This window comes from Heterodontus francisci, chromosome 1 (assembly GCF_036365525.1).
Source record: "Heterodontus francisci isolate sHetFra1 chromosome 1, sHetFra1.hap1, whole genome shotgun sequence".
NCBI lineage: Eukaryota > Metazoa > Chordata > Chondrichthyes > Heterodontiformes > Heterodontidae > Heterodontus > Heterodontus francisci.
The window spans coordinates 215472996-215492283 of record NC_090371.1 but is presented as its reverse complement, the minus strand read 5'-3'; the positions used below and the strand labels follow the sequence as shown (position 1 = coordinate 215492283).

Sequence of the window (19288 nt, the reverse complement as noted above, 5' to 3'; positions counted from 1 at the left end):
CTGGCACTTTGAAGCAGGAGGCTGTCCAGAGGAGGGGAAGCGTAATGTTGTAGTTGTAGGGGATTAAATAATTTTGGGGGCAGAGAGCATCCTTTGTAAGCGGGAGGAAGAGTCTTGCATGACATTTGCCCATCTAGTGCTAGGGTGAGGGTCATTCTTGAATGGATTTTGGAGAGTGAGGGGGAGGATCTATTCATTTATGGTCCATGTTGGGACCAACGAGATAGGAAAGAGAAGGCACGATGTCCTGTTTGAAGAGTACCAGGATCTAGGCGTTAAATTAAAGAATGGGCCCTCCAGGACTATGAGCTCTAGATTACTAACTGAACCACCTGCAAATTAGCATAGTGTTACGACCAGGTAAGAAAGGTGTCTAGGGGTCTATTACTATCTTCACCCGGTCTTACTGTAACCGGGTTTAATTTTAAACACGCTGTGTTTAAAGCTCCCCCTTCGTGAATCCTTGTTCACAGCTTTCCAATTATGAGGAAAATAAATGAGCATAATCAAGCTTTCTTCGGTTTAAAAGACAAAAGTGAAATTTATTAAACTTGCTTAAACTTAAACTCTAATACGGTTCATGCCTACGGATATACGACACGCACATGCGATACACGTGCAAACAGAGACAAAAAGGAGAGGAAAATATAGTAGAGAGGGATTTGAGGCAATATCAGAAGAGTCTCTTGTTTACTGTGCTTCGAACTCACTTGACTGTAGGTAGTCTTGCTGTTTGTCAGGGCCCAGTGGTGTTCTTAAACCTTGTTCACGTAGGAGACTTTTCACTCTGAGGTTCACGTGTTTTCGCAAGATTTCCGATGCTGGTGTGAGCGAGATGAGAGCAGTCAGGTGAGAGATGTTCTCGAGCCAGTAGCTTTTTCAGTTCAAAATCCTCTGTTGGAAGTTCAAATTCAAAACCTCCAACAGTCAGTCAGGTGACCAAAACTGGTCTGACCACTTCTGTGTATTGGGGAAGCAACGACTGGGTCTCCATTGTTCCAGGGGCTTGCAATTTTAAGTTTTTAATGTTCATGTGGTGAAATCATGTGCCTCTCCGTCTTGGGGGGTTTGCCTCACAGTAGGGATACCAAATTGAGGAAGTGAACACGTGGTTGAAGGAGCAGTGTGGAAAAGAGGTGTTCCGTTCATCAGACACTGGCACAGTAAGGCAATCGGAAGGAATTGTACCATTGGGACAAGCTCCACCTGAACCAGGCTCGGACCAGGGCCCTAGAGAAAGGGATATATAGGGCTATCACAAGGGCTTTAAACTAGTAAGTAGGGTGGAGGGATCAGGTGAAAAAGATAGTATAATCTTAAAACAAATGAAAGGAAGAGAGTAGAGCAATGGTCAGAAATCATGTATTAGGCACTCTAGGTGTAGGGAAAGCTAAAAGTATAAAGAAATAAATGTGAGTAAAATATTCGAGCAGAAAGATAGGTTGAGATGTGTGACCCAAATAAGCATTCTTAATACAAACACATGGAGTGTAAGTAACAAAGTGAATGAATTACCGGCACATATTCAACTTGCAGGGTTGATATAGTAGCCATTGTCTTGCAGCCATGCATCAGTAATCAGGACTGGGAAATAAATATACCAGGTCTACAAGAAAATTAGGGAAAATGGTAGAAGGGGAGGAGTAGCCTATGTGATTTAAGCATGAAATCACTTGGGTTATAACAAGGGGTAAGCAGGCAGTAGAGACTTTATGGATAGAACTAAGAAATGGAAAAGGATTTAAGACTGTAGTGGGAGTTAAATCCTTTGTCTATTGCAGGGGGTAGATACACAAGTGGGAGTTGTGTATCTACCCCCTGACATGATAGAATCTACGAGGCAGAGATTGGACAACCTTGTAGCAAAACCAGAGTGGTTTTTAATGGCGTATTTTATCTTCCATGTAGATTGGGATAAGCAGACAATCTCATGGCAGTAAGGGGATGAATGTCTTGAATGTGTTCAGATAGTTTTCCACAACAGCGTGCAAGAACCTGCAAAGGAGCAGGCAATACTAGATTTAGTTAACAGCTAAACGGTGAGAACATTTATCTAATAGCGATCATGATATGATTGGGTTCAACCTAGTGTTTGAAATGGAGAAGCACAAAACAGCTATGAAGATTCTAGATATAGGTAAGGCTGACTTTGAGGCACCGAGTGTCCATCGTAAACTGAGCAAATTTGTTAATGGGACAAATTACAAGAAGATCAACGGGAGGTATTCAAAATCAATTTTACGGTGGTACAGAACCAATTTATACCCTTAAAACGCAAGAACTCTATTTGCCCAAAAAAAAAGCCTTGGACGACAAAAGAGGTGAGGGATAACGTTAAAACTAAAACAGTTAGCATACAAAAGACTTAGCTGGAGAGAGTTGGGAGGGGCAGTGGCAGACCTGTGTGGAACCTACAGGGGAGGGAATAAATCCAGACCCAGGGTCAGGCCTTCCACTTACCTGGAAAGTGTCGGGAGCAGCAGAGAACCCTGCATGGAACCTACTTCTACGTGCCGGAGTTTGAAAAAAGGAGAGTGGCGCAGTGGTTAGCACTGCAGCCTCACAGCTCCAGGGACCCGGGTTCGATTCAGGGACCTGCCTGTGCGGAGTTTGCAAGTTCTCCCTGTGACCGCGTGGGTTTTCGCCGGGTGCTCCTGTTCGCTCCCACAGCCAAAGACTTGCAGGTTGATAGGTAAATTGGCCATTGTAAATTGCCCTTAGTTTAGGTAGGTGGTAGGGAATTTGGGATTACTGCAAAGTTAGTATAAATGAGTGGTTGTTGGTCGGCACAGACTCGGTGGGCCAAAGGGCCTGTTTCAGTGCTGTATCTGTAAATAAATAAAAAAAATTTTAAATTGTGACATCACAGGAAAGCAGTGAGTTGATTGGCTGGTGAGTATTTGCTGCTTAGAAACTCAGCCTAAACAACTGGAAGTTTTAAAACGTTAAAAATATTCATCGCAAGTAACAAGTGGGTAGCTGATGAGCCTTATCTTTTATTTTAAAATAAGGTTTATTTTTAAATAAAATTTATTACTGTTGATGAGATTATTATTACTTTTAGTATTGGTAGGGTATATTAATAGTGGTCAGGTAGATTAGTTTTGGTAAAATTTAGAATTAGTAGTGGTAAAGTTGTTACTACTGTTGGTAGTGTTATTAGTATTAGTACTAGCAGGGTTTATTTGTAGTACCAAGATTTATTATCTAATAGATAAAAGAATAGCAGGGCTGCTGCAACCTCAGGAGTGCGCATCCTGTGCAGAGTGGCAACTCCAGGACGCTTATCGGGTCCTGGATAACCATATGTGCAGAAAGTGTCGTCGGTTGCAGTAGTTTGATCTCCAGGTTGCAAAACTTGAGCAGCAGCTGGCATCGCTGCGGCACATCTGTGAGGACGAGAACTTTGTCGATAGCACATTTATAGATGGTGGGTGACCACCAGGCAGTCTGGAAGAAACAGGCAGTAGTGCAGGAGACCCTAAATGCCCCTCTCACTCCCACAGGTATTCGTTCTGAATACTGAGGTAAGTGATGGTTCATCTGAGGAGTGCAGCCAGAGCCAAGGCCCTGGCACCACAGGTGGCTCAGCTGCACAGGGGGCCACAAGGAAGACTGGAAGAGCGATAGCAATAGGAGATTTAATAGTCAGGGGAACAGACAGGCGTTTCTGTGGCTGCAGATGAGAATCTAGGATGGTATGTTGCCTCCCTGGTGCCAGGGTCAAGGATATCACTGAACGGCTGCAGAGCACCCTGAGGGGAGAAGGTGAACAGCCAGCAGTTGTGGTCCACATTGGTACCAACGGCATAGGTAGTGTTACGACCAGATGAGAAGGGGTCTCGGGGTTGCCTCTCAGTCTTTGCCTGGTTTAACCGTAGCAGGGATTAATTTTAGAAATGCTGTGTTTTAGCTCCTTGTTCACTGCTCCAATTGTAAGGCAAAGAAATCAGACAGGTTTCTTTAGATTTAAACAAGAAAGGTAGTTTATTAATCTTAAACACTAATCCAGTCAAATATGCGATGCGACCACGCTAGCATGCATACGCGATAAACACACGCAGATAGAGACAGAAAAATTAGAAAGAATAAAGGGGAAAAGTTTGAGGCAATATCTGTTAGTTAGTTACTGTCCTTTGAGTTCAATGTGGAGTCTTTGGTTGCCGCTAAGTGCTGCTATTCGTTGGGGCCCAGTTCATGCTTCAACTTGTTTCAATATTGGAGTTTTTTCTCTCTTGAGGTGTATGTGTCTTCCGTGGGTCCGGTGGCTTGGGAGAAGGCAAGAGAGAGAGGCTTGCTTGCTTCCAGCTTCAATTGCCAACTGCCTTCTGAATTCAAACTGCTCCTTGGTTAGTTCAAAAAACCTGGACTGGCCAGTTAGTCATGTGACCAGCTGGTTTAACCAGCCCTGGCTTTGTGGATTTTATCATCTTATCAGGCCCTGGAATGCACTTCCTTGCACCTTCAATGTCTGGGTGATCAAATCCATTTGGATTAATTGGAGCAGGGAATAGTTCTTTGGCTCCACAAGCACTGTCCCTTAGTATGCAAATTCCTTCCAGCCCAGTGTCTGGTGATCTTAAACAAGTAATTTCTTCACTCCAGCAACAGTTTAAAATCAATGTTCATATGACAAAATTAATATGCCTCATTCTTGGCAGGTGGGGATCTGCATGACAGGGGGATGTAGTCCTGCAGAAAGAGTTTACTGAGCTAGGTAAGAAATTAGCAAGTAGGACCTCAAAAGTAGTAATCTCCGGTTTACTCCCAGTACCACGTGAGTTTCGAAATAGGAGGATAGTGCAGATGAATGTGTGGCAGGAGGGAGGGCTTTAGATTCCTGGGACACTTGGACCAGTTCTGCAGAAGGTGGGACCTGTACAGGTCAGACAGGTTGCATTTGAACAGAGCTGGGACCAGTTTCCTTGTGGAGCAATTTGCTAGTGCTATTGGGGAGGGTTTAAATTAACTTGGTAGGGGTGTGGGAACCAGGAGGAAATATCAAAGGTGCACAGAATACTGGGAAAGATCGCACTAGAGCAGAGAATACTAAGTTATTAGGTGGGGTCGGAGTAAGGGAGAAAGTAATAAAGTCTAAATCAGTGTGAATATGCATGTATGTGAATGCACAGTGTGTTATTAAGATTGGTGAGTTACAGGCACAGATTGACTTGTGGAAATATGATGTGGCTATAACAGAGACCTGGCTCAAAGAAGGGCAAGACTGGGTATTGAATATTCCTGGATACAAGGTGTTCAGGAAAGATAGGAAAGGGAAAAAAAGGGGGAGGGTTGGCAGTATTGATTAAGAAGAGCATTACAGTGCTGGAGAAAAGGGTGTCCCTGCGGGATCGAGGATAGAATCAATTTGGCTATAGCTGAGGAACAAAAAAGGTGCCGTTACATTGCTCAGTATCTAAAAGCTAACATCTAGTGGAGGAACAAATTTGCAAGGAAATTGCAGAGAGGTGCAAAAATTATAGGGTAGTTATATTGGGGGACTTTCATTATCCAAATGTAGACTGGGATAGTAGTAGTGTAAAGGACAGTGAGGGGCAGCAGTTCCTAGTGTGTGTTCAGGTAAATTTTCTACAGTATGTTTCTAGTCCAGTGAGAAAGGAGGCACTGCTAGACCTGGTTCTTGGGAATGAAGTGGATCAAGTGTCAGTAGAAACATAGAAAATAGGAGCAGGAGTAGGCCATTCAGCCCTTCGAGCCTGCTCCACCATTCATTATGATCATGGCTGATCATCCAACTCAGTAACCTGTTCCTACTTGCGCCTATATCATTTGATCCCTTTAAACCCAAGAGCTATATCTAACTCCTTCTTGAAAACATACAATGTTTTGGCCTTAACTGCTTTCTGTGGTAGCGAATTCCACAGGTTCACCACTCTCTGGGTGAAGAATTTTCTCCTCATCTCAGTCCTGAATGGTTTACCCCGTATCCTTAGACTATGACCCCTGGTTCTGGACTTCCCCACCTTTGGGAACATCCTTTGTGCATCTAGTCAAGTCCTGTTAGAATTTTATAGGTTTCTATGCGATTTCCCCCCCCCCCCCCTCACTCTTCTGAACCCCAGCGAATATTATCCTAACCGACTCGATCTCTCCTAATACGTCAGTCCCGCTATCCCAGGAATCAGTCTGGTAAAGCTTCGCTGCACTCCCTCTATAGCAAGAATATCCTTCCTCGGTAAGGAGACCAAAACTGCACACAATATTCCAGGTGTGGCCTTACCAAGGCCCTGTATAATTGCAGCAAGACATCCCTGCTCCTGTACTTGAATCATTTCGCTATGAAGTCCAACATACCATTTGCCTTTTTTACCGTCTGTTGGATCTGCATGCTTACCTTCAATGACTTGTGTACGAGGACACCCAGGTCTCGTTGCATATTCCCCTCTCTGTATATAGCCGTTCAGATAATCTGCCTTCCTGTTTTGCTACCAAAGTGGATAACCTCACATTTATCCACATTATACTGCATTTGCCCACTCACTTAACTTGTCCAATCACCCCTAAAGCCTCTCTGCATCCTCCTCACAACTCACCCTCCCACCCAGTTTTGTGTCATCTGCAAATTTGGCGATATTATATTTAGTTCCCTCATCTAAATCATTAAGTAGGAGATCATTTAGGGGATAGTGATCCTGTATCATAAGGTTTAAGCAGACTATGGAAAAGGAAAAACAACAATCCGGAGTAAGAATAATTAACTGGAGGAAAGCCAACTTTTGTGGGTTAAGAACGGAGCTGGGGCGAATAAGTTGGATTCCAAGGTTGGCAGGAAAAATGGTAGCTGAACAATGAGCTACCTTCAAAGAAGAAAGAGTTCAGGGACAGTCAAGGTATGTTCCCTCAAAGGGGAATGGTAGGGTAAACAAATCCAGATCTCCCTGGATGACGAAGGAGATAGAGATTAAGATAAAGAAGAAAAAGTGTGCTTAGAACAGATAGCAGTTAGAAAATACAATTGAGAACCAGGCTGAATATAGAAGGCCCAAAGGGGAAGTGAAAAAACAAATGAGAAGCAAAGAGGGAGCATGAAAAGAGACTGGCAGCTAAAATTGAAGGGAATCCTAAAGTTTTCTATAGACATATAAATAGTAAAAGAGTGGTATCGGGCGGCACAGTGCCGCAGTGGTTAGCACCGCAGCCTCACAGCTCCAGCGGCCCGGGTTCAGTTCTGGCAACTGCCTGTGTGGAGTTTGCAGGTTCTCCCTGTGACCGCGTGGGTTTCCTCTGAGTGCTCCGGCTTCCTCCCACAGCCAAAGACTTGCAGGTTGATAGGTAAATTGGCCATTGTAAATTGCCCCTAGTGTAGGTAGGTGGTAGGGGAATGGTGGGGATGTGGTAGGGAATATGGGGTTAATGTAGGATTAGGATAAATAGGTGGTTGTTGGTCGGCACAGACTCAGTGGGCTGAAGGGCATGTTTCAGTGCTGTATCCCTTTAAAAAAAAAGGGACCAGTTGGGCTGATTAAGGATCATAAAGGGGATTAATGTCTGGAGGCAGAGGGTGTAGCTGAGGCATTAAATGAATACTTTGCATCGGTCTTTACCAATGAAGAAGATGCAATCCAGGCAATGGTGAAAGAGGAGGTAATTCAGACACTAAAAGGGTTTAAAATTGATGATGAGGACGTATTAGATAGGCTGTCCGCACTTAAAGTGAATAACGCACCAGGACCGGATGAGATGCATCCAAGGATACTGAGGGAAGTGAGGGTGGAAATCATGGCGGCACTATCCTTAGTTTTTCAGTCTTCCTTAGATTGGGGGGTGGTGCCAGAGGAGAGTTGCAAACGTTACACCCTTGTTCAGAAAAGAGTGCAAGAATAAGCCCAGCAAGCCAGTTATTTTAACTTGGGTGGTGGGGAAACATCTGGAAAGAACAATTTGGGACAAAATTAATAGTCACATGGACAAATGCAGGTTACTTAAAGAAAGGCAGCATGGATTTCTTAAGGGAAAATCATGGTTGACTAAAGTGCTGGAGTTTTTTTGAGGAGGTAACAGGGTTGGTGAGGGCAATGCGGTTGATGTAGTGTACACGGACTTGTGAGCAAATTTATATAGCTCATGTAATATAAGGGTCAGGAGCAACATGGATGTGGAATTGGCTGAGTGACAGGAAACAAAGAGTAGTGGTTAATGGATGTTTTTCAGGCTGGAGGAAGGTTTGTAGTGGAGCCCCAGGGATCAGTGTTGGGACCCTTGCTTTTCCTGACCTTGGTGTACAGGGCACAATTTCAAAGTTTGTGGATTTTATGAAACTTGGAAGCATTGTCAACTGTGAGGAGGATGGTGTAGAACTGCAAAAGGACATAGACAAGTTGGTGGAATGGGAGGACAGGTGGCAGATGAAGTTCATTGCAGAGAAATGTGAAGTGACTCATATTTTTGGTAGGAAGAATGTGGAGAGACCATATAGAATGAAGCGTATAATTCTAAAGTGGGTGCAGGAGCAGAGGGACCTGGGTATATATGTGCATAAGTCATTGAAGGTGGCAGGACAGGTTGAGAGAGCAGTTAATAAAGCATACAGTATCCTGGGCTTTATTAATGGGGCTATAGGGTACAAGAGCAAGGAAGTTATGTTGAATTTGTATAAGACACTAGTTTGGCCTCAGCTGAAGTATTTCGTCCAGTTCTGGGTGCCGCACGTTAAGAAAGATGTGAAGGCATTGGAGAGAGTACAGAAGAGATTCACGAGAATGGTTCCAGGGATGAAGAAATTCAGCTACGAAGATAGATTAGAGAAGTTGGGACTGTTTTCCTTGGAGAATAGAAGGCTGAGAGGTCATTTGATAGAGATATTCAAAATCATGAAGGGTCTAGACAAATTAGATAGAGAGAAACTGGTCCCACTCGTGAAAGGATCGATAAGAGGGCACAGATTGAAAGTAATGGGTAAGAGAAGCAAAAGCGACATGAGGAAAAACTTTTTCATGCAGCGTGTGCTTAAGATCTGGAATGTGCTGTTGAGTGTGTGGTGGAGGCAGGTTCAATTGAAGCATTCCAAAGGGAATTAGACTGTTAACTGAAATGGAAGAATGTGGAGGTGGGGGAATGGCATACAGTGAATTTTTCTTTTGGAGAGCTGGTGCAGACACGATGGGCTAAATGGCCTCCTTCTGTACTGTAACAATACTGTGAAAAGTGAAAAAACTAACACAGATCCTAGAAACTGGGAAAGATGCAAAGAACAACAAAAGTTAACAAAGTAAAGAGCTTCAAAAAGAGTATGAAAGGAAACTTGCAAAGGTGAGAACATTGCAGATACCTTAACTATAATCTTCCAAAGTTCTCCCGATTCGGGAACCCCTTTCGATTAGAAAATTGCATGTCACTCTGTTATTAAGGAAGGTGAGGGGGGAAACCAGGGAATTATAAACCAGTTAGTCTGATATCTGTTGGGAAATTGCCAAAGTCTATAAATAAAGGTCAAGTGACTTAACGTCTTGAAATTTTTCAGCTGATAAGAGAAAGTCAGCATGAATTGGTAAAGGATAGGCCATGCCTGATGAATGTAATTCAGTTTTTTTAAGAGGTGACTAAAGTAGTGGACAGAGAAATGTCTATGAATGAGGCATTTGTTAAGGTTACTCGTAAGAGACTTGGCTGAAGTTGAAGCACGTGGAATTGAAGGCACATTATTGATCTGACTAGGAAATTGGCTGAGCAGCAGGAGACAGAGTAGAGATAATGGGCAAGTCCTCTAATTGGCAGAATGGGACTAGTGGTGTCCTGCAAGAATCTGTTTTTTGGGGTTTCAACTATTCACAGTATTAACAACTTAGATAATATGATAGAAAGTCACATATCCAAGTTTGTAGAAAGCGCAAAGATAGACGTCATTGTAAGCCATGTAGATGGAAGCATAAAATTCGAGATGTTGATACATTAACTGAATAGACAAGACTGGCAAATGGATTTCAATGTAGGAAAATGTGAGGTCATCCACTTTGAACCTAAAAAGGATTGTAGTTTCTAAATGGTGAAAAGCTAGAAACAGTGGCGGTCCAAAGAGACTTGACGGTCCATGTACATAGATCATTAAAATGTCATGAAGATGTACAGAAAAAATAAAACAAAGCTAATGGAATGCTGGCCTTTATATCTAGACGACAATAATACAAGGGGGTAAAAGTCATGCTTCAGCTATACAAAGCCCTGGTTAAACCATACCTGAAGTACTGTGACCAGTTCTGAGCACCACATCTTAGGACAGATAGCTTGGCCGTGGAGCGAGTGCAGCATAGGTTTCCCAGAATGATACCTGAACTGCAACAGTTAAATTACGAAGAGAGAGTACACAAACTAGGGTTGTATTTCTTGAAATTTAGAAGGTAAGGGGTGATTTGATCGAAGCTCTCAAGATATTGACGGGAACCAATAGAAACTATTCCACTGGTCGTCAGTCTCGGACTAGGGAGCTACATGAAAAGAATGGCAGAAGTTTGGAACTCTCTCCACAAATGGTAGTTGATGCTAGGTCACCTCATTTTAAATCAGATTGAAAGAATTTTGTTGACCAATGCTATTGAGGGATATGGGGCAAAGGCAGGTATGTGGAGTTAGGTCACAGATCAGCCACAATCTCATTGAATAGTGGAACTGGCTTGAGGGACTAAATGGCCTATTCCTGTCCCTGTGCTCCTAAACTGACAGGATTCAATGAGTGGAATTTTGCCAGGCACTTGGAGACGGGATCAGTTGGGGGCTAGTAACCGAATGTCTTTCTGCCTCCCTCCACATTTCCCAGGAGCAGGTTACCTGTGAGGTTGAGATCCCTTGTGGGTGAATTGTGCAACCTAGTAGGACAACTAAGAAGCCAATAAAGAGCCATTTTACAAGTGTAGTGGCTCTTTCCCACAGCAAACGGGTCGCACATCATGTCAGCATCGTGGCAAGGCAAGGAAGGTGATTGCACTGTGGGCAGTCATTGAGGGCTCAACCTGCCACTACGTGCTATTTGGAGAGATAAAACAGGGTGTTTTGACATATAAGTCTGTACCCTTAAATGGGGATATGGGTTCCATGTACTCTGAGATTGGCTGGCCAACTCTTGCCACCCTCTGCAAAGAGCACCTGCGGTTCAGGTTACTGACCCATTATGGTCTCAATGTTTTGTTAACAATTAAGTCCATAAGATTTTGCCCCACGTCTGTCTTCTGAATTCTTTGCCTGCAACTCGGTGTGTAAATGCACCAACTGATGTCATTATTTCATAAAGATCAGGGAAGTCTCAATGGACGAGTTCACTATTTATGTAGATTGCGCTGAGGACAGGTTTGAGTTCGACTGGGATATCCTCTGTAATTGTTCTGTCAGTACAAGAACATAAGTAATAATTGGGATTAAGAAGATGCCATTTGGCCTGTTGAACTTCCTTCTAGGACATTAGGTCTCCTATTGTGGCATCTTATGTTTTTGAATAACTCAGTTGGTTACTTAATCAAGAGTAGTCTAGCAGTGAGGTCCATCTGACTCCATGTGAGCAATAAAATTGATATTTCTACAGAAATTATAAATAAAATAATGGTAAGTCTTATTTTTCTGAGTAAAATAGGGGAGCACTTTGAACATAATGTGAGTTTCCTTCCCTCACACAGTAGATTAAATTAAAAAGCAGCACCACAAATCTCTACCTGAGTCACGTACAAATTGGCGTAGGGTAAATAAGATTAGAGAGGTAAACGCATGGCTCAAAGATTCGTGTGGGAGAAATGGGTTCCGATTCCTGGGGCACTGCACCAGTACTGGGGAAGGATAGAACTGTTCCTTTGGGACTGGCTTCATTTGAACCATGCTGGGACCAGTGTCCTGGCGAAGCGTATAACTAGGGTTGTAGATAGGACTTTAAACTAATTAGTGGGGGGGAGGGTTCAATTGCAGGGAAGTTTAAAAAATCAAAAAGAAACGAGAGCAGAGATGCAGGGTAGTGAAGAGGCGAATGGTAATCAGAGTGTGACAGGAAGGGGCAGAAAATATAAGCCAAAGAGTGCAGCAGAAATTAGAACCAGAATGAGTAGTAATGGCAAAAAGTCAAAGTTTAAGGCTCTTTATCTGAATGCACACAGCATTTCTAACAAAATAGATGAGTTGATGGCACAAATAGAATTGAGTCTGACTTGATAGCTATTATAGAGACGTGGTTGCAGGGTGACCAAGACTGGGAACTCAATATTCAAGGGTATTCAACGTTCCGGAAAAATAGGCAGAAAAGGAGGTGGGGTAGCTTTGTTAGTAAAGGAAGGTATCAGTGCGGTGGTGAGTAATGATATAGGTACAATAGATAGTGATGTGGAATCAATGGAAATAAGGAATAGCAAGGGGAAGAAGTCACAGGTGGGAGTTGTCTATAGGCCCCTGAAGAGTTGCCTCACTGTAGGACAAAGTATAAATCGGGAAATAACGGAGGTATGTAAGAAGGGTGCTACAATTGTCATGGGTGACTTTAATCTACATATTGACTGGACAAATCAGATTGGCAGAGGTAACATGGAAGATGAATTTGTAGAGTGCATCAGGGATTGTTACTTCGAGCAATACGTTGCCGAACCTATTTGGGAACAGGCTATTTTAGATCTAGTAATGTGTAATGAATTAGGATTAATAAGAGATATCGTAGTTAAGGATCCTCCGGGGGGGTAGCGATCACAACATGGTAGAATTTCAAATTCAGTTTTGAGGGCGAGCAACTGTCTCAAACTAGTGTCCTCAACTTAAGCAAGGGCAATTTACAGAGGTATGAAGAAAGAGTTGTCTTAAAGCAGGCTGAGAAAATAGACTAAGGGGAAGGTCAGTGGATGAGCACTGTCAGACATTTAAGCAGATATTTCATAATGCTCAGCAAAACTTTTTCCCGGTCAAAAAGGACTCGATGAGAAGGATGAAATGCCCGTGGTTAACAAAGGCGGTCAACGAGAGTATCCAATCAAAAACTAAGGGATGCAAAGCAGTGAAAACTAGTGGTAGGCCAGAGGATTGAGAATTTTTTTTAGGAATCAGCAGCTGATGACTAAAAAGTTAAAGAGGGAGAAAATTGATTGAAGGTAAATTGGCAAGAAAAATAAAAACAAACAGCAAGGGCTTCTACGAGTGTATAAAAAGAGAGTAGCTAAAGTGAGCATGGGATCCTTGGAGGATGCGACTGGAGAATTGGTAATGAGGAACAGGGAAATGGCAGATAATTTAAACCAATATTTTGCATCGGACTTCACAGTGGAGGACACTATAAACATCCCACTGATATTAGTAAAGCAAGGAGCTAATGGGAGGAAAGATCTGGTAAAAGTCTCTATCACGAGGGACAAAGTGTTTGACAAACTAATGGGAGGAAAGGCAGACAAGTCGCCAGGACCTGATGGCCTGCATCCAAGAGTTTTAAAGGAAGTCGTTGCAGAGGTAGTGGAGGCATTGGTCGAAATATTCCAGAACTCACTGAATTTCAGGAGTGTCCCAGCAGATTGGAAAACCGCTAATGTGACACCCCTGTTCAAGAAGGAAGGGAGACAAAAAGCAGGAAACTATAGGCCAGTCAGCTTAACATCAGTCGTTGGGAAAATGCTAGAATGCATTATTAAGGAAGAAATAGCAGGACATTTAGAAAAGCTTAAATAAAAGCAAAATACCGCGGATGTTGGAAATCTGAAATAAAAACAAGAAATCCTGGAATTTCCAACATTTCTTGTTTTTATTTAGAAAGGCTTAATGCAAACAAACAGTGAACATGGTTTTGTGAAAGGGAAATAACGTTTGACAAATTTGCTATTCTTTGAGGATATAACAAGCAGAGTTGATAAAGGGGAACCGGTAGATGTAGTGTATTTGGATTTCCAGAAGACATTCAATAAGGTGTTACATAAAGGATTATTGCACAAGATAGGAGCTTACGGTATTGGGGGTAATGTATTAGCATGGATTGAGGATTGGTTAACTCACAGAAGATAGAGTGTCGGGATTAATGGGTCTTTTTCAGGTTGGAAAGATGTAACTAGTGGAGTGCCACAAGGATCAGTCCTAGGACCTCAATTATTTACTATCTATATTAATGACTTGGAGGAAGGGACAGAGTGTAGTGTATCCAAATTTGCTGATGATACAAAAATAGGTGGGAGGGCATGTTGTGATGAGGACATAAGGAATCTGCAAGGGGATATAGATAGGTTGAGTGAGTGGGCAAAAACTTGGCAGATGGTTAGTGTAGGTAAGTGTGAGGTCATGCACTTTGGTAGGAAGTATCAAGAGGCATTCCAGACATTCACAAAAGAGGAGTTGTGGTCTGGGGCTGATCAGCCGTGATCTTATTGAATGGCAGGGCAGGCTTGAGGGGCTAAATGGCCTCTTGGAGAGAGACTCCAAAAAAAGTGCAGCAAAGAGGGACTTTGGTGTTCTTGTGCATGAAACACAAAAAGTTAGCAAGCAGGTATAGCAAGTACTTAAGGCAAATGGAATTTTGGCCTTTCTTGCTAGGGGGTTGGAGTTTTAAAAATACAACTTGTTAGAACTGTACAGGGTGTTGGTGAGGCCGCACCTGGAGTACTGTGTACAGTTTTGTTCTCTGTATTTAAGAAAGGATATACTGGCATTGGAGGCAATTCAAAAGAGATTCACTAGGTTGATTCCTGGGCTGAAGGGGTTGACTTATCAAGAACGGCTAAACAGGTTAGGCCTTTATTCATTAGAAGTTAGAAGAATGAGGGGTGATCTTATTGAAATATACAAGATTCTGAGGGGGCTTGACAGGGTAGATGTTGATAAGATATTTCCACTAGTGGGGGAATCTCAAACTAGGGGACATAGTTACAGAATAAGGGGGCACTCATTTAAAACTGAGATGCAAAGGAACTTATTCTCTGCGGGTAGTGAATGTCTGGAATTCTCCACCCCAGAGAGTTGTGGAGGCTAGATCACAGAGTATTTAAAGAGGAGGTAGATAGATTTTTGAAATATCAGTTGAGGGCTATGAGGAGCTGGCACGAAAGAGGAGTTGAGGTCTGGGGCTGATCAGCCATGATATTATTGAATGGCAGGGCAGGCTTGAGGGGCTGAATGACCTACTCCTGCTCCTATTTCTTCTGTTCTTATTGGCCTAACGCAGTGAATGCTAACTCTGGATAAAGTTGATTCCCAAATAAATAACATTTGTTTGTGTGAATTCTAAATGGCCCATGTGATTGAGAGCTACAAAGGTTAACTGGCCTTTCCTTGTTCCTATTTCTTGTTCTTGTATGAGGTTGCCAATATTGAAAATAGCAACTTACTGATTTTAATCTCCAAGTACTCTAGATATAACCATGAAGCCAATTAATGCAGTTTGGACCCATAACAGTAATAGCACAGTGTCACTAACAGTATTTGCTGACCTCCATTGTGCAGTTTTGTGCAGTTAAGCATGCACTGAGGAGGGGAAACACAACTTGATGAAAATAACCTAAAGCATTCAGTTCCGTTGCAAACCAGAGCAAGATGTGATGCAAAGAAGGTGAAATGATATGCAAGTTGTTGGCCAATATATTAACAAATTTTTAAGAGGCAAAAGTATGGCTTATGACTTTTGAGTTGTACCTTGATGCATGTAGAAATTAGCTTGATTTGGGAGTGAGAATTACACAATATTGAGTGAATAATTTACCATTCTCAAATCTGTCTAACAATGCAGGGAGCTTCTACTATAATGCATCTATAGTCTACTGTGCTGTGCTAATTGTTTCAAACAATTTCAGTCCACAGACACTGCTTGCTGGAATGAATAAATTCTTGTCTCAGTTGGAAATCACGTTCCGAAGAGACCCAAACAATTATAGACCAAGGATTAATAAGATGAACTCTATCAAGGTGAGCATAAATTTATATGCATATTACAATTAACTCCACAGTCAGATGAGTGAAAGCATTGTGCACTGAAATGAAGTAAAATTCCAAAAAATCCCATATGATTTACAACATATATATATATATTAAAAAAGTTCATTATTCAAGCTCCCTTGTACTATAGTTGTCTTTTTAAGGCTTCTAAGTACATATTTTCTGTTTGCAATTTGCAGAATATACCTGAAGTGCAGCAAATGATAAAGGATTGTATTAATTCATACACAAAATTGGAGAAAATAGTGAGGGAAGATTTTCTCTGGTTGCTGTTAAGAGGAAGTCTTCCTGCTATGTTGCAGTACCATTACCATTATTCTCACAGGGTTCAGGTTAGCACTAGTAGTACGCATGTCTCTATCACACGCTGCATTACTAAATGATAGGAATGGAATCACACCTGCACTCCCCACACAGAGAATTTATAGTCTTGTTTGGGGTAATTTTATTTTATTTTTTTTTTTATTTAGAGATACAGCACTGAAACAGGCCCTTCGGCCCACTGAGTCTGTGCCGACCATCAACCACCCATTTTATACTAATCCTACACTAATCCCATATTCCTACCACGTCCTCACCTCCATATATTCCTCTACCGCCTACGTATACTAGGGGCAATTTATAATGGCCAATTTACCTATCAACCTGCAAGTCTTTTGGACGTGGGAGGAAACCGGAGTACCCGGCGAAAACCCACGCAGACACAGGGAGAACTTGCAAACTCCACACAGGCAGTACCGGGTCGCTGGAGCTGTGAGGCTGCGATGCTAGCCACTGTGCCGCCCATGGTCACTGGTCCCACTGACACGAAATGAGGATGGGCAGGTGGTTGATGTAAGAGGAGGTGTAGACATTAATGTGCAGACATTAAGCTATCTTGAGGAAGAGCAGCATTGGGAGGTGAGCAACTATGGGCTGCTTTTAAATTGGCTTCAGCAGAGGTTCATTTTCCTTTGTCTTTACTCTTTTCTGGAGACGAGGCAGGGGAAACTTTTAAAAAGTTTTTTTCCCTGGAACATGCAATAAGAAAACACAGTGTGATCTATGTGACTTCTCCTTTATCTTTAATAGGATGTGGAGCAGAAGAAGAGTGGAAACTACTTTTTCTTGGATGACTAAACTTTCATTTTTCAGGGAGCCAAACATAAATCCAAACTGCCATATTCAATACAAGAAATATTTAGAATGACAACTGACAGGCTGCATCTTTTACAGTTCAATCAACAACTACAGAGCAGTTCTTTATATTAATTTTTTGAAATTGTTCATTTCCCCCTTAAGACATTTGTAGCGAATTGGTATATAATGCTGAAAATTGTGGTTTTATCGCATCTACATTTATTTATTCGTGGCTGTGATGTAAAATGCCAGTTTGAGGCACACAAGGCGGAAAAACAGTCTTGGAAATGGTCGAAACAACCATGTGCTATAAAAGGTGACCAGAGGGATTGTGGTATATTTAACTAAGTGGAAACATCAATTCTGCTTTTATTTTTACATTGGTTTCTTTTGACAATAATTGCATTTTGATGAATAAACTTTTAGTTGCAAACAGTGTCCTATTAACAATATTAAATCAGATAAAACAAGGATGGTGTACTGTGTTTACTATTCCATCTGGTGTGCTGTAAAATGCAAGATTTGGGATAAGTTACACAATGGAGAAACCTGCAGTTACAGTACAATTAAAGAGGAAGATTTTCCTCTGTGCTGTGTAGCAAAATTGTAAATTTATTCTCTTCGAATTTATAATTTTTTTGCACAGCACAGGAAATCCTCTTTTATGATGCTTCCCAAGATGCTGGGAGTCTATCTGCACAACTTGGAAACTGTCCAAAGAGAGGAGGAGGGGATGTGTGATATGGTATTTTTAGGGGATTCAGTAATTTGGGGAACAGACAGTATTCTTTGTGAGCAGGACCGAGATCTCCGCATGGTATGTTGCCTAACTGGTGCCAGGGTGACAGACATCTCAAACTGGCTTGAAAGAATATTGGAGTGGGAGGGAAGGATCCAGTTGTGATTCATGTTGGGACCAACAAGATATAAAAGAGCAAGCCAAGAGGTCCTGTTCAAAGAGTACTAGGGCTAAATTTAAAAACAGGACCTCCAGGGTTATAATCTCTGCATTATTACCCGAGCCATTTGGAAATTGGCATAGAGATAAACAGATTAAGGAGGTGAGCACGTGGTGTGAGAAATAGGGGATCTATTTCATGCAATACTGGGACAAGAAGGAACTGTACAGTTGGGACGAGCACCACCTGAACCAGGCTGGGACCAGGGCCCTAATGGAAAGGATATGTAGGGCAGTCACCAGGACTTTAAACTAGTAAAGGGGTCCCTTTAGTAAGGGCTCAGGTGGAAAAGGTAGTATAAGCAATACTTTTTTAAAAATTATTTCATGGTATGTGTTTGTTGCTGGGAAGCCCAGCATTTATTGCCCATCCTTAATTGCCCTTGAGAAGGTGGTGGTGAGCTGCTGCAGTCCATCTGGTGTAGGTACACCCAAAGTGCTGTTAAGGGAGTTCCAGGCTTTTGATCCAGTGACCGTGAAGGAATAATATATTTCCAGCTCAGGATGTTGTGGCTTGGAGGGGAACTTGCAGGTGGTGTTCCCAAGTGACTGCTGCCCTTGTCCTCGGTGGTAGAGGTCATGGGTTTGGAAGGAGCTGTTGAGGGAGGCTTGGTGAGTTGCTGCAGTGAATCTTGTATATGGTGCACACTGCTGCCACTATGCACTGGTGGTACAGGGAGTGAATGTTTTAAGGTGGTGGATGGGGTTCCAGTCAAGCAGGCTGCTTTGGCCTGAATGCTGTTGAGCTTCGAGTGTCGCAGCTGCACACATCAAGGCAAGTGGAAGAGTATTCTTCATCCTCCTGACTTGTGCCTTGTAGATGGTAGACAGACTTTGGGGAGTCAGAGGGTGAGTTACTCGCCGCGGAATTCCTAGCTTCTGACCTGCTCTTGTAGCCACAGTATTTATGTAGCTGGTCCAGTTAAGTTTGTGGTCAATGGTAATACCCAGGATGCTGATGGTAGGGGAATTCAGTGATGGTAATGCCGTTGAATGTCAAGGGGAGATGGTTAGATTCTCTCTTGTTGGAGATGGTCATTGCTTGGCACTTGTGTGGCCCGGATGTCACTTGCCACTTATCAGCACAAGCCTGGATGTTTGGGTCTTGCTGCATTTGGACATGGAATGCTTCAGCATCTGAGCAGTCACAAATGCAATCATCAGCGAACGTCCCCACTTCTGACCTTGTGATGAAGAAGCTGAAGATGGTTGGGCCTAGAATACTACCCTGTGGAGCTCCTGCAGAAATGTCCTGGTGCTTAGATGTTTGGCCTCCAACAACCACAATCCTCTTCCTTTGTGCTAGGTCTGATTCCAACCAGTGGAGAGTTC

General features: G+C 42.6%; 1 protein-coding gene across 2 annotated transcripts in view; it reads left to right on the top strand.

The window, feature by feature from the left end:
* The window catches only part of abce1 (ATP-binding cassette, sub-family E (OABP), member 1), a 75449-nt gene extending 57981 nt beyond the window's left edge, over positions 1-17468 (top strand). For both annotated transcript variants that reach the window (XM_068041455.1, XM_068041464.1), the window contains 2 exons: positions 15738-15849; positions 16951-17468. In XM_068041455.1, the coding sequence (XP_067897556.1) occupies positions 15738-15849; positions 16951-16998 (160 nt within the window). In that variant the 3' untranslated portion in view covers positions 16999-17468. The remainder of the gene's footprint in view (positions 1-15737; positions 15850-16950) is intronic.
* Positions 17469-19288: the final 1820 nt, after the last annotated feature.